This window comes from Mobula birostris, chromosome 12, assembly GCF_030028105.1.
Source record: "Mobula birostris isolate sMobBir1 chromosome 12, sMobBir1.hap1, whole genome shotgun sequence".
Classification (NCBI taxonomy): domain Eukaryota; kingdom Metazoa; phylum Chordata; class Chondrichthyes; order Myliobatiformes; family Myliobatidae; genus Mobula; species Mobula birostris.
Genome location: NC_092381.1, coordinates 71,211,010 through 71,224,892, shown reverse-complemented (window position 1 = coordinate 71,224,892; position 13,883 = coordinate 71,211,010). Strand labels below are relative to the sequence as shown.

Sequence of the window (13,883 nt, the reverse complement as noted above, 5' to 3'; positions counted from 1 at the left end):
AAACATGTTGTAGCAATTCTGGACTGTTTTTTGGAAGCAAGTGATAGATTTCAGGTATTCCATTGCCAACAAATTATTATAACTATGAAATGGAGAAACAAAAAGGAACATCAGATTGAAGTTTTGATCAATTTTATGTCCTTTGGTCTTATATCGAAAATGTCCTGTGCTTCACATCAAATAAATGCTGTCCATTAGTAACCTGACGCACAATGTACAAAGAAAAATTACATAGCATCATTTAAACAAATTAAACTTGAGATCTGACCTGATGTACTTGACTGGTGACCTTCTCCAGGAATGGGATATGGTTTGACTCGACCATTGGCAGCTATAGCTTCCTGATACTCAATCAGCTTGTGTGTTAGGTCATTTAGCAAGGCTAAACATTCACCTGATATGGCTATCCAATTATGAGGATGGCCACCTTAAATTAAGAACACAAAAATGATCAACTACAGTCATTAGGTTAAAATTTAAGCTAATATTTAATTTACATAGCACTTTCTCAAAAGCACAACCTATAACACCGAGTGAAATAAAACAAAAAAAAACAGAAAAAAAATCACATATAGTATTGAGTGGAACCTGAAACAGAGACATGCATTAAAATCTCATCAAGAATGTCCTCATGATTCAGTTCATACACTCCAGATGAAGCACCTGAACTGAAATCATATTCTGACTTTCTCAGCAAGTAACTTTTCGAACAACAGGCAGTTTACAGATTTAAGTGGATGAGACAGGATGCTGTTAGGAATTAAGCTCATTGGGAAATCTGTGCAAAGGATCTGATAGGGATGGTTGAGAGAGAAGTTTAGGAAAAGTGAGTTGTGATGGAGAAAAGAAAGAGTGAAAGAATGAGATTGAAATGAATGACACAGACACTAAGATAAACAATTTTCTTGAAATCGTGATTTGTTGCACATTTCCAGGATGATAGTCATAGTAACCAAAATACTAACTTCCACAAGAGACCCCCCTCCCCAACCCACCACCGGAATCAGCTTGTGCTCACTAAAAAGTGAGCTCTATTACCACCAAAATTAATATATTTGTTGGTACCCCAAAAATCAATTGAATGATCCTGCAACCACATCACTGTACAGAAACTAACAGTAATAAATCCACTCCTAGTAAATAATGCACAAGGATCAGGATTATTACAAATGGCTGCATCTTCCCACCCAATTCCTAAAAATCAACATCAATCCATGCAGAATATCAAATCAGTACAATCTTGCATCTATCTAATATCCAAGAGATTTCTTAATGAGGAACTTGGCCATACCTGGTTGGCTAAGGCTGAATACTTCTTGTCTTCGACAGGGTGAGTATTGAGAAAGCAAGGCCAAATCTTGCAATGCAAGCGACTGCAAAACAGATGCACACATGTAGTTAGCAGCTTGCTGGCACTGTCTAAACAATCAACTGCAATTATTGGGACTGTGTACTATATTAGTGACTGTTTTACCTTTACACAAGGGGAAACATTGGCAGTTAGAACTTTAGGAAGACACTGATTGGCATCCTCTCCAAAAGTGGACTGCACAGAAAATTGGAATACCTGAATCAATGGAACAGAGAAAAACACAACACATGATGGAACCTTCAAACCACAAGCAAGCACAATACTGACCTACTATAAATGAATTCTGAACTTTTCAAAAATTGTCAATAATCTAAATTTGTCCATATTCAAAGATAGGACCGAAACAGGAACTTTCTGATATTCTAATACAGGGACACATGACTCTTGACAGATACAGATGGACAGGAAGAACATCAGCAGCTAAAGCAGTGACACTCTATAATGTGGGCAGCATTTAAATTAGCTAATCTATTTATGTTGTCACATTGATAAAAATATTACTTCTACATTTCAAAGCTAGTAATAGAAAACTCAAGATTCAAACATGATTTGCTCATCCACAATCAAGTTTGGAAATCACAATTACTAGCAAATAGCCAATGCCTTTCAGTGGAAAATCCTACAAAAGGTAGTGGATTTGGCCCAGTACATCATAGGTACAACCCTTCCAGCCATCGTCCTCATCTACATGAAATCCATCATCAAAAATCCACACTGCTCAGGTTGTGTTCTTTTCTCGCTGCTATCAGGTAGAAGGTACAAATGGCTCAGAACTCACATCACCAGGTTCCAGAAAGAGTTACTACCCCTTAACCACCAGGCTCTTGAACAACCAATGGTCTCAGTTTATGGACCTCTCATCTGGCTATTTCATGCGCCTTATTTATATTTGCATTTGCAATTTGTTTATTGATCCTGTTTAGTTACTGTTCTATAGATTTGCTAAGTACTGTATGCCTGCAGGAAAAAGAATCCCAGGGTTGTATGTGGTGATGCGTATGTACTCTGATAATAAATTTTACTTTGAACATGTCATAAGGCCACTGGAGCCAAGTCTTTTCATTTCATAGGTTAAATCAGATCCTGTATCTCATGTTCACTTCCCAATCACTGTTCAAAAATGTGCATTAAACATTCCAGACCAATGAGCACCCACAGTCTTCTTAATATCTACAACTGTATGAATAAAGAAATAATTTATCAATTCTGCCTTACTAGGCAATCTCCTAACCCCAAGACTCTGACTTAGACCTCGCAGCTATATGTAGTTATCAACCTGTCAATAACTGAGTAATTTATCTTGTTTCCAATATGGTCAGTTCTTATTCTTTTCATTTCCAGTAAATCCAAGTTCATTCTGGTAGCTATCAGATGAATCCATGCTGCACTACATCCAAGTACATTCTTAATTCAGCACAGGGACCAAAACCCTCCCCATACTGTACATCAGGCGGCCTCACCAAAGCCTTGTTCCAAATGCAGGAAGACATCTTTCTTGTTGTGCCTCAATCCTCTTACCACAAATCCCAAAGTGTCATTTGTATCCTGTGTTGCAGCTGCATAATACCGTGCTTCATGAACCATCACCTCACATCTTACTCAATTCACTTTTGTCTCTTGCCATTAAAAAAAAATGCTTTTCTATTACTTATACTGATGTGAGTAACCTCACCTTTTACCATATTATTCTCCACCTGCCAAACTGCTATCTGCCTATTCCACCCTTCTGGACTTAAATCCTTCTGCAGACTCTTCGCATTCTCTCCACATCTCTTTTCCACTGCAGCAGCAGCAACTTTAGATATGTTATACTATATAGATTGTAATGGTAATGATACGAATAAAAGATCATAATATAACATATCCAAAGTTGCTGTTAGTACAGAGGAAACTGTTTCGCTATATCCTTCACTAAAGATCACTGCTCAGACGCAAGAATGTAGGGCCCAGAGGTTGTTGCTACGGTCAATCTGAGAAAGACTGGTTCATTCCTACTGTCGTCAGCTATTTAGTTGATCTTATCCTTGCTAAAATCTGAACCGCAAACCTGTTCCTTTTGTTTGTGTAGCACTGTGTTAAGAGGCTTCTAAAAAATATCAACACAGTTGCTCTTCATGTATTTGGTTGGCTTTTTTGACGATGTCATTATTGACCAATTGGCATAGAATTAACCTTTTTCTGCCTCTCTTGTTCTTGAATATCATTCTTCTAATTGCTACCCTTCCATCTGCAGGGACTGATAGAATGTTGAGAATTTTAGAAAAAAAACATCTTCTGTTCACTATCTCAACAGCCATCTCTTTCAGAATCCTAGAAGCTGTTTCAGGTCTGGAGGATTTGTCAGCTCTTCGATGTCTACTTTCTTTTTTTAAAACACTGACATTAATTGCTATAAATCCTTTTTTCTCATTATATTCTGAAGTTCCCGCTATTTTTGGTACCTTAACTGCACTTGAGAACAATGATTTAAGACCTTAGTCATTTCTGTGCTTCCATTTCATGATCTTTCTCATGATATTTCTGTGACAGTTTGGTTTTACTCGAATGTAATATACTGATAAAACAACATTTTTCCCTTTTACATGGACCAGATTTGAACCCCCCCCCCACTCTCACATGTAAATATTTCATGGTGGTTTATGCTCACATCCTATCTTCTCACCTCGTCAACATTGTTTACCCAAAGGTTGCTTGGTGATAATACGTTGGCAATTACAATATTTTTATATTTAGAATAACTGTAATTCAGGAGATCTTATCTAAACAGGTACCTTATATGTATTCCATACTCACCTCTGTGACGAAGATTTTAAAGAGCACCCATGTAATGTACCAGGTAACCAAGAGAAATGTACCACTTAGCCAGGTCGTGTAGAGCAGTGGCAAGTCAAACAGTCCAGTCAGGGTGTCCAGGGAATGCTGTATGCTTCAGAAAAAGTTACAGATAGTTTTATTTTCCAAGTGCTCATTCACAAATTAGCACTACTTCTGGAAATATTGGTTCTCACTGTGGTCATCTGACAGACATACCACTTTCTAAAAAGAAACACGGAAGTTAAGCATGTACCTGAACTGCTTCACTACACCCTTTGGCAAAGATCACTGCTCAGACACAAGAATATTGAAGTAAAGCAGAAAACAGTTTTGCGTGATTAAGCTCAGGGTACATAACAGTTACATTAATCTTTTGAACCATTTATCCCAGCACGCTTTCCTGTGCTAGGTTTTGGGGAATTGCAAATTTGGTACAATGCCATGGATACATTATAGAAAAAGATTCCAATTTAAATGAAGATCTGTGGAAGGGGAAGAGGCAAAAGAAATGTTCCTGCTTTGGACAGCGTCAGATTTTTAATTTGTGCTCAACCTGACCTGGCTAAATTCCACATTTAGAATTAGGATGCTTAAAATCATTTTCATTACAAAAAACTATTCCTGGTCTACAAGTCCCCAATTTCTTGATAGATGATATTCAGTATCTCCAGTCTACCTCAGTAGATAAAATACACTAGTGGGTTGCCAGAGGACAAAACAAACATAATAGATTTAAACCCAGGAGGCCTTGTCTTACTGAGTTCGACCAGCTCCTAACCCTTTTGGCTTCAATGCCCTTGGCCAGAGGTTTGGAACAATATACATTTAAAAAAAAAAAAATCAGTGGTTTTGGTAGAGAAAAAGAAAAAAATAAAAAACCTCAAAATAATTAGTAGGTACCATATTAAACATCATTGACTGAATACTTAGTATTCAGCCCACGAACCTGTCCTTTTGAAGGGTCGTTGAGGCACTTATCCAAGCTCTTGGCACATAACCTAGGGATTAAAATAAAAATACAACAGAAAAATCAAATTAAGGACCTTCAAGATTAATTGGCCCAAAATTAATTGAGCAGATTTTGGCTACAAGGCAATATCACCAATAAAAAAAGCAGTACTGAAATTTGATATTTATGAATAAGCACATTGCACTTTACCTTTCAACATTAAGAGCAATAAACAGAGGCTACAGATACATGAAAGTAAAACACACACCAAGATCTTTAATTTGTTTTCAAAATCAAAGTTTATGGCTGTAGCCATGAGAATAGAAATGAAATGATGATCAGAACATAAATGCTAATGTTATTGCACACCAAATTACTGCTAAGTTGCAAGATGGGCTAGAAGAGCAGTAATTTGCAAAGGCAACTGCAGAAGTCTATACCAAGATTATGAAATATTAACCAGACTTCTAGTAAATTCATGCAAAACGTTACCTCTTACAGTTAGTAACTCTTTCGCCTTTAAACATAAGTTTATTCAGATTATTTCCCCATATTGTATTCACCTCTCTTCTCCCCATCCTTATTATGGATGGACAGCATGTGATGTCAAGCATCTACCATAACTAAACTTCTTCATAAAAACATTTTATGTTTGCATTCTAATTTAGTAATCAAAATAATTAATAAGTTTTTATTCATTGAAAAGTAGTATTAGTATTCTTTCATTTTACACTGCTATTGCTTGCATCATTTTTTGCTTCTGGTCACCCAATGAACATTCCGAAGTCATTACTCAATGGATATATTCAGTGGAGGACAAGCAGAGGCAATCATTGCATGAGAGTGATACAATCACATGAACCTGGAATGACACAATTTTTTTAAAAAAAGTTACCTAGAAAGTAGTAAAGGATGCAGTAGTTTCTCAGGAAATACAATGACTGCACAGCACTGTATTTAATGACCAGTGGCAGGTTTGCTTTAAAACGCAGATACTTGAATTGCTACAAAAAAAAAGATAGATTACTTTTTCCCTTTCCTTAAATCTAGCTCATTATATTGCACTTTAACGTTTATCTGCACTGCATTTTTTGTAGCTTTTACACTGCATTGCTATTATTTCACCTTTTTCTACTTTGATGCACAGTGTAATAATTGATCTTTATGAACAGTATGCAAGGCAAGATTTCCCACTGTATACTGGTACACCTGGCAATTCCAATGATAAACCAATACCAATAAATTATCTCCCAGTGTAACCCATTCAAAGGCAGTCTGCACACTGCATACTCTAAAGACAACGGCAGTGAGGGAATTATCAACACTGTGCCCTATACCGTTTTCAGTCTTTAATGTTCCAACTAGTTTTTGCTCCGGCTAACCCAGCAAAATAAAAAGAATCATTTAACAGCACAAATCAAAGCCCCACCACATCTTTTTATTTCCACAATGAAAAGCAGATTAAGCTATAGGTACTCAGAGGGTCCAGATTAGCTTTAACTGCAGATTACACACCTGAATTGATATTTAAATATTATACCTGTAAATACCTAGAAGATGCAGTTTGTGGCTGTCTAATTTCTATTTTATTCATCTCCTGTTAAAGGGACCACAAATCGAAAGTCCAGTAACTTTTGCAAAATTTTATATTGAAACAATGTCCATAAACTGCAAAAGGATGACCTCACTTTCCCTCTACACGTTAAATGTAGCGTTACAACACTTATCACAATGCTTCACAACGCCAAGCGAGAAACACATATCCATTATTCATGCCAGGGTTAAGCACCACTTGCAACTAGGCTACACAGTAACTGCCACTAGGAAGGAGGTGAGGAACAGAGGTGCAGGAACTAGTAGATTGTTACATCACCTGACCAAGATGCCAAACAAAAAAGTTACAATTTAAAAATATTACTACATGGACACAAGGGCTGAGGCCAGAGAGGACACCAGAGGGAATAGAGCAGAACCAAAAATAGATGCCTAAAGAGGCAATGGGCAGATGGCAGCAAGCTTGCTTTAGAACGGGGCTTTGAAGTCTGGATGAATGACTTCAACGTGCTGCTTTAAAACAAATATTTCGTACAATAGAAATTGATCTGCTTTTAGAATATTTGAAGTAGAACTTAACAGTAACATTACCTGCAAAGTTGGGAAAGATAAATAATTTAAGTTGTTAATAAAATAAAGCAGACTGTAACTGTATCCTATAAATGCTCCTTCCATCAATAAGAAAACGTGAAACTCATTCAGGCACATGCTGCCACTGGATGCAGAACTGCAATGAGAAGATCAAAGTTAAAAGGTAAAAATACAAGAAAAAAGACAAGGCTCACAGAAGCTACAAACAAGGATATTTTATAAACTCCCTCATTTCCATTAATGCCATGCTTACCTGTCTTGAGACGAACAAGGTACACTGATCATCTGGTAACGCCCCCCAGCTATGACAGCTGCACACCAGGCCATCAGCATCCCGATCACTGCGTGGACCACCGAATGAATGAACCGATGAGGATGGAACACATTCCCTATGAGTGCTATCCGACTACATGGAATAGAAGGCCCCACTGGAAATGAAGGACAGAATTTTCTTTGAAAAAATAAGTTCAACAGGTTTGAAACCCTGCTAGGGCTTATTTGTTTGGAAAAGTAGATAAGGAGGCAAATCATTTGAAAACGTCCCTTTACCAACTTAAGGCATTTTAAATTCATGGATGCTAATGTCTCAGATATCATACCTTGGATCCAGCACACATATGTAATCACAAAGGAGGCACTCCAGCACCTCTACTTTATCAGAAACTTGAGAAAATTTGGCATGTCACCAAATACTCAAACTGTAGAAAGTATCCTGACTGGTTGCATCATGGCCTGGTACGACAATTATAATGCAAGCGGCTGGAAGAGTAGTTGTTACAGCCTGAGCTATCACAAGCACAGCCCTCCCCATCATTGATAGCACCTATTGGAGGCAAAACCTCAAGTAGGTAGAGACTATCATTAAGCACCCCCACCATCTGGATCATGCCCCTTTCTCACTGCTACCAAGTATAGAGGCCATGTGACACTGTCAAAACGAATACAAATTTCAATCATGTAGCTTATATGAAACAATACACTGTCATATAAAAAAGTACAATAAATACAAGTCACTTCCTCTTGTTTTAATTGATAATTGAACAAAATTCCTATTAAATTACTTTGAAAAATGCCAATAATACTTAAATCATAAATAATGAATTGTGATTTACTTGAATCATAATTCATGAAGTGAAAGCTCAAGGGTGAAACTCGAGCATCAAAAAGTTATCTAAAAATCAAACAACAGGAGATTGAATTAGAACACCAGCTTGAAAGATCAGTAGCCAAAAAGAATAAAATTCAAATACCTGTATAATATTCCATATTGAAGATTCCAATAATCACCACAGCTCCACACAGCACCAGGAAAGAAAACATTATATAAGAACTATTCAGGTGGTTCAATGTCTCTAGAAAGAGAGATAGGACACAAGATTTCATCAGCTAGACTGCATTTAGAGATGGAATTCCTGCCCCAATCCACTAACATTGTGATTACCTGTAATCCACTGAACAGGGTGGAACACATTTGGTCGACTAAACATTACAAACACAGTTGTGGAGACAGGCAACAACAGTACAGACCACGCAATGGCAGCTGCTGCTCGCCAGCTGAACACCTGCAAGGGAAATCACAAAACTGAAATCAGCGCTTTCACAGGGCTGGGGCAAATTCTCAAAAACAATTAGAAAGACATTTGACAGGTTTATGAGTTCATATTCCAGTTCTACCCCAGCTGACTTTCACTATTATTTCAATCAACTCTATTTAGGTATCTGTTTTCCCACATTTTGGTGAAATTTCTATTCACCCTTCCCCAATCTGAGAAACTGCAGCATTTTCACCTCACTAAGAACATGAGAGGTAATTCATTTGGTATCAAGCCGAAGTTTATCACACACTCTTAACTGGTAGAATTCTTGAGAATTTTGTCTTTTGAATCTTTACTGTCAGTTGCTGACCAGAACTGTACATCTTTTTGCAGCTGTGGGCTTTGTTCTTCTGCAGCCAATGAAGGAACATCTCACATGATTTAACTAATGTACCGAGCTACTCAGTAGGGAACTCTGGATATGCAGTTTCAAGGCTCTTTCTAAATACAGTTGGCCCTCCGTATCCGCAGGGGATTGGTTCTGGGAACCCCTGCGGTTACCAAAATTCACGGATGCTCAAATCCCTTAAATAAAAGCCTAAGAGAGCTCATAAGGGTGTTACGAAAAGCCAAAATAGTGTTCTGCATTTGTTTTGCAGTGAGCCGCTATAGAGACAGCGTGCACCCCGAGCACAGAGTGCTTTATCTCAATTTATTTTGTGCATCCGTTAGCAAGATGTGTCCTAAGGTATCAGAAAAGCCTAAGAGAGCTTGCAAAGGTGTTACGCTTAGCGTAAAACTGGAGGTAATTAAGCGTTTCGATCGTGGTGAACGAAATAAAGACATTGTGCGTGCGTTGAACTTGCCTGTGTCCACCATTTGTACTATTTACACGCAGAGAGAAAGAATCTTGAAAGCTGCCGATGTTACTATTGGTTCCGCTAGTAGCATATCATTCCCGCTTTTACTATATGTTAGTGTTATTTTAGGTTTTATGTGTTATTTGGTATGATTTGGTAGGTTATTTTTTGGGTTCAGCTTACGAAAGGTTTCATAGGAATTCTCTACTTTCAGATAGCGGGGGATACTTGTACAGTATTTTCGATCCGCGGCTGGTTGAATCCGCGGATACGGAGGGCTGACTGTACACATTTCTTCCATCTCACCTTCAATTTTGGGCTTTCTTGCCTAGTTTGGTGTCGCACATTTTCCTGCTTTGAGTCTAATTTGCCAATTTTCTGCTCATCTGACAAGCCCATCGATATACTTTCTTCCCTGCACTGAGGAGTACTTGTGTTACTGAAACAAAGGATCTTCTCGCATCATCGAGATAGCATGATAGTGGTTTTACAATAATCTGATCCAGTTTTCAAGGCAATAAATCCTAAACTCCTCTTCCCAATCCCAACTCCAGCCCCTAATAGCAACTACAAGTTGAGATTTGGTTCCTCCAGGACAAGCAAGCCTCCAAGACTGCTCTAACACCTCTTCAGGAAATCATTAGTGACAGCAAGCTACTGGTCCACGACGGGTGTAACACCCACACACTATATGAAAAACCGGAGAAAACTGCAGATGCTGGGAATCTGAAATAAAAACAGGAAACAATGCAAAGAGTTGGAGACACAGCAGGTCAGTCAGCGCCTGTCAAAAGAGAGACAAAATTCTACACAAAAATATTACCCTGATGACTTCCCACAGTCAGATTTACAGAAACCATCAGCCTTTCTACCTTTGCGAGAGAATTAGCAGATGAAGGCCGGCCAAGCCTTGGCCTTTCCAGCTTCAGTAACGGAGGCTGAAGCACAACCTCGTGGCCGAGGGAAAACTAAGGCAAAAGCGAGCACCTTACGCACGCGTAGCCATCTCTCACCTTGCGGATGAACCAGAAGTCCGGCGGCCGCTGTACCTCCCCATCGCTGTCCGCACTCCGCATCCCTGGATACGGTACCGCTCCCGCACTTTCAATTCAAAGACCGGCGCCAGGCCGCCGAACACCGCTACTGCGCCTTCCTAAAGAACGTCACAGTGACGCAACTCACCGTGATCTTTTGATCCACACAACGCCATATTTAATACTGGCATTGCTCTCATTTCCCCGCGGGGGAACCTGTATGTGTGCAGTACTCAGACTTGGAAATCAGATTTTTTAATCATTCACGAATGTCCTGCAATTTGTTTTTTTACGACTGAAAATTATATAAATTACAAACTAAGTAAAGAGTGCAAAAGACGAATGGCAAGGTACTATTCATGATTTCATAGACCATTCGGAAATCTGTCGGCAGAGTGGAAGAAGCTGTTTTGAAACCGTGACTGAGTGTCTGGGACAAGTCTACCTAATCCACACCAACCATGGAGTACTGATTTACACTGATCCCATTTTTATTGTTCCCACATTCCCATGAACACCGCAGAATCTAAATCAGCTGCCCCACCAGGGGTAGTTGATCTACCCACCCGCTGAGCTTTGGGATGGAGCAGGAAACCGTGACGAAACCTGATTTGCAAAGAAACCCAGCTGTTTGTGGGGAGAGCACACACTCCACACGGGTCAGAATTGTACCCTGACCCTTTTCTTTAAATCCAAAGTGTAAAATTAGTTGAGTGACAAATTTCAGTCTGTGTCACAAGATAATTATCTGGATTTGTTAGATCTATAAACTTGTAAGTGTATACATTTTCCTTATTAAATCACCAAATGTTGGTGCCATTGGAAAAGCAGTTTACTGGCATCCCCAGTTGTCCTTCAGAAGGTGATGAAGAGCTGCCTTCTTAATGCACTGCAGACCTTCTCATGAAGTGGTTTGCTGGTGTAAGATGCCCAGCCTTTCCCCTGTAACTGATCATGTTTCGAGTATTTGGTGACTCCTTGGATGTTGACGTGGAGAACTCAACAATGGTCAAGGATGCTGTGGCACACAGGATCCAAGGTGAGCCCCCTAATTAGATCCAAAATGGGCTTAGTGATAGGCAGCAGAGTGTGATGTTTTTCTGATTGGAAGCCTGAGACCTGTGTTGGGACCTAATCGTTGATGATACATTTCAATGATTTGAATGTAAAGATAGGAGTTTGCAAATGACACCAAAGTTGGTGGTATTGCAGATGGCAAGGGAAGATGTCTAAGGATACAGCATGATATGGATTTGTTGGAATATTGGAGGGCAGATTGAATTTAAACCCAACAACTGCAAAATGTTGCATTTTGGAAAATTAAATAGGGATGAGACATTTACAGTAAATGATATGGGCTAAGGAATTTTGATGAAATGTGGACCTTGAGGTTGAAGTCTGTAGTTCCTGAGAAGTGGCAACACAGGCAGATAGGATGGTGATGAAGGTATAAGGCCTACTCGTCTTCGTTGGTTGGGGCATGAAATAAAAAATGTTATGTTGCAACTTTGCAAAATACTGGATAAACGACACTTGAAGAATTATGTACAGTTTTGGCTGTCCCACTGTAGAAAGGATGTGCTAGGGAAAGTGTAGAGGAAGTTCATTGGGATGTTGCCTGGACCTTTAGTTGTGGGTAAAGATTGGATTGGCTGTAGTGAAGGAGTTAAAGGGGTGACTTGGTAGAAGTACATAAAATTATGAACCATTGCTTTCATAGTTAGTGAGAATCTTTTTCTCCTGGTAGGGGCATCAAAAACAAAAATTTAAGAAGTTTTAGAGGATTTGAAGGGAAAAGTTTGTTGAGAAAGAATGGGATGTACTGTGAGAGGTAGAATCAGATAGAATCATTACATATCTTTGAAAGATATTTAGACAGACATTTAACTAGGAAAGGCATTGAAGGATATTGAACTAGTGTGGGCAAAGAGCAAAGTGTAGATGGGCTCAAAGGTCTTTATGGACATGATGAGCCTAAGGGCCCAACTCTGTGTTGTAAAGCTCTACAACATAAAAAATACCAAGACTCTCCTCACTCAAGCCCTGACTGTCTCCCCAGCCCTCCACAGGTCAGCCCAGACTCATCCGGTTTCTTTTGCTCAGTCTGCAACAACACAAGAGACTTTGTGTAAAATGTAGACTGAATAAACAAAACAATATTTCTGGCACAAAACAATATTATGAGTACTGTCTGTTTTCTAATTCCCAGTATTTGAGTTTATGCTTTTATTCCTTAATTGATTCCACTACTTCTGCGCTGTTGGATTCATGTTTATATTTTAAGCATACAGAGACAGGGCAGCTAAACAAAAATATGTAATGGACAGGAAATGAAGGTTCTGTAAGTTCTAGCTCATATGAAAAGTGAAAGTAAATATTAAGGAATAACAACAAAAACATAACATTTATATAAGTGAGATTGAAATGCAAACTAAACATTACAATCACGTCTCGCTAATCAGAAATCACTTTTAAACCAAAAATATCCTTTCAGAATTAATTGTTCTGAAAAGCTAGTAGAATCAGTCAATTTTTTTAACACACAAAGAACTGAAGTCTGTAATTGAAGAATAATTTTCAAAAAAAAAGTCTTGAAAGAAAGTAATATGAAAAGTTGTTTTGTTGTACACTTTAGTGTTCATTTAAAACTGTAGATAAATTGACTTAAGATGAATAAACAAAGTTCATTGGATTGAATTACTTTATCATCACATGTACTGAGATCCGGTGAAAAGGTTTTGTTCTGCATGTCATTTAAAGTTCAAAGTACATTTATTATCAAAATATGCATACACTGTTCAACCTTGAGATTTGTCTCCTTACAGGCAGCCACAAAACAAAGAAACCGAACAGAACCCATTAAAAAAGACCATCAGCCACCCAATGTGCAGAGAAAAAGATATGTAAACCATGCAAACAGTAAAAGTAAGCAAATAGCATTCAGAACTGAAGTTCACAACAGTGAGTCCAGAACCACAGCTGATTCAGGAACCTGTTAGTTACAGGTCACAACCACAGTTCAGCGCAGAGACGAGTATACCTTGCAGAGCAGTGAGGTGGAACGACCCATGCCTCGTCTCCAGACCGTCACCAGTGCCATCTTAAACTGGACCATTTAAACAAATCATGCCATAATTATGTGGAAGTTCAAAGTAAATTTATAATCAAAGTACG

General features: G+C 38.6%; 1 protein-coding gene across 1 annotated transcript in view; it reads right to left on the bottom strand.

Annotated features, from left to right (window-relative positions):
- ndc1 (NDC1 transmembrane nucleoporin) overlaps positions 1-10,828 on the bottom strand; it is a 31,410-nt gene extending 20,582 nt beyond the window's left edge. Inside the window, exons 1-11 of the mRNA XM_072274056.1 lie at positions 10,689-10,828; positions 8,722-8,842; positions 8,531-8,632; positions 7,534-7,708; positions 7,281-7,416; positions 6,031-6,139; positions 5,133-5,184; positions 4,166-4,298; positions 1,475-1,567; positions 1,292-1,373; positions 269-427 (exon numbers count right to left, since the gene is read on the bottom strand). Coding sequence (XP_072130157.1) covers positions 269-427; positions 1,292-1,373; positions 1,475-1,567; positions 4,166-4,298; positions 5,133-5,184; positions 6,031-6,139; positions 7,281-7,416; positions 7,534-7,708; positions 8,531-8,632; positions 8,722-8,842; positions 10,689-10,751 — 1,225 coding nt within the window. The 5' untranslated portion in view covers positions 10,752-10,828. The remainder of the gene's footprint in view (positions 1-268; positions 428-1,291; positions 1,374-1,474; positions 1,568-4,165; positions 4,299-5,132; positions 5,185-6,030; positions 6,140-7,280; positions 7,417-7,533; positions 7,709-8,530; positions 8,633-8,721; positions 8,843-10,688) is intronic.
- Positions 10,829-13,883: the final 3,055 nt, after the last annotated feature.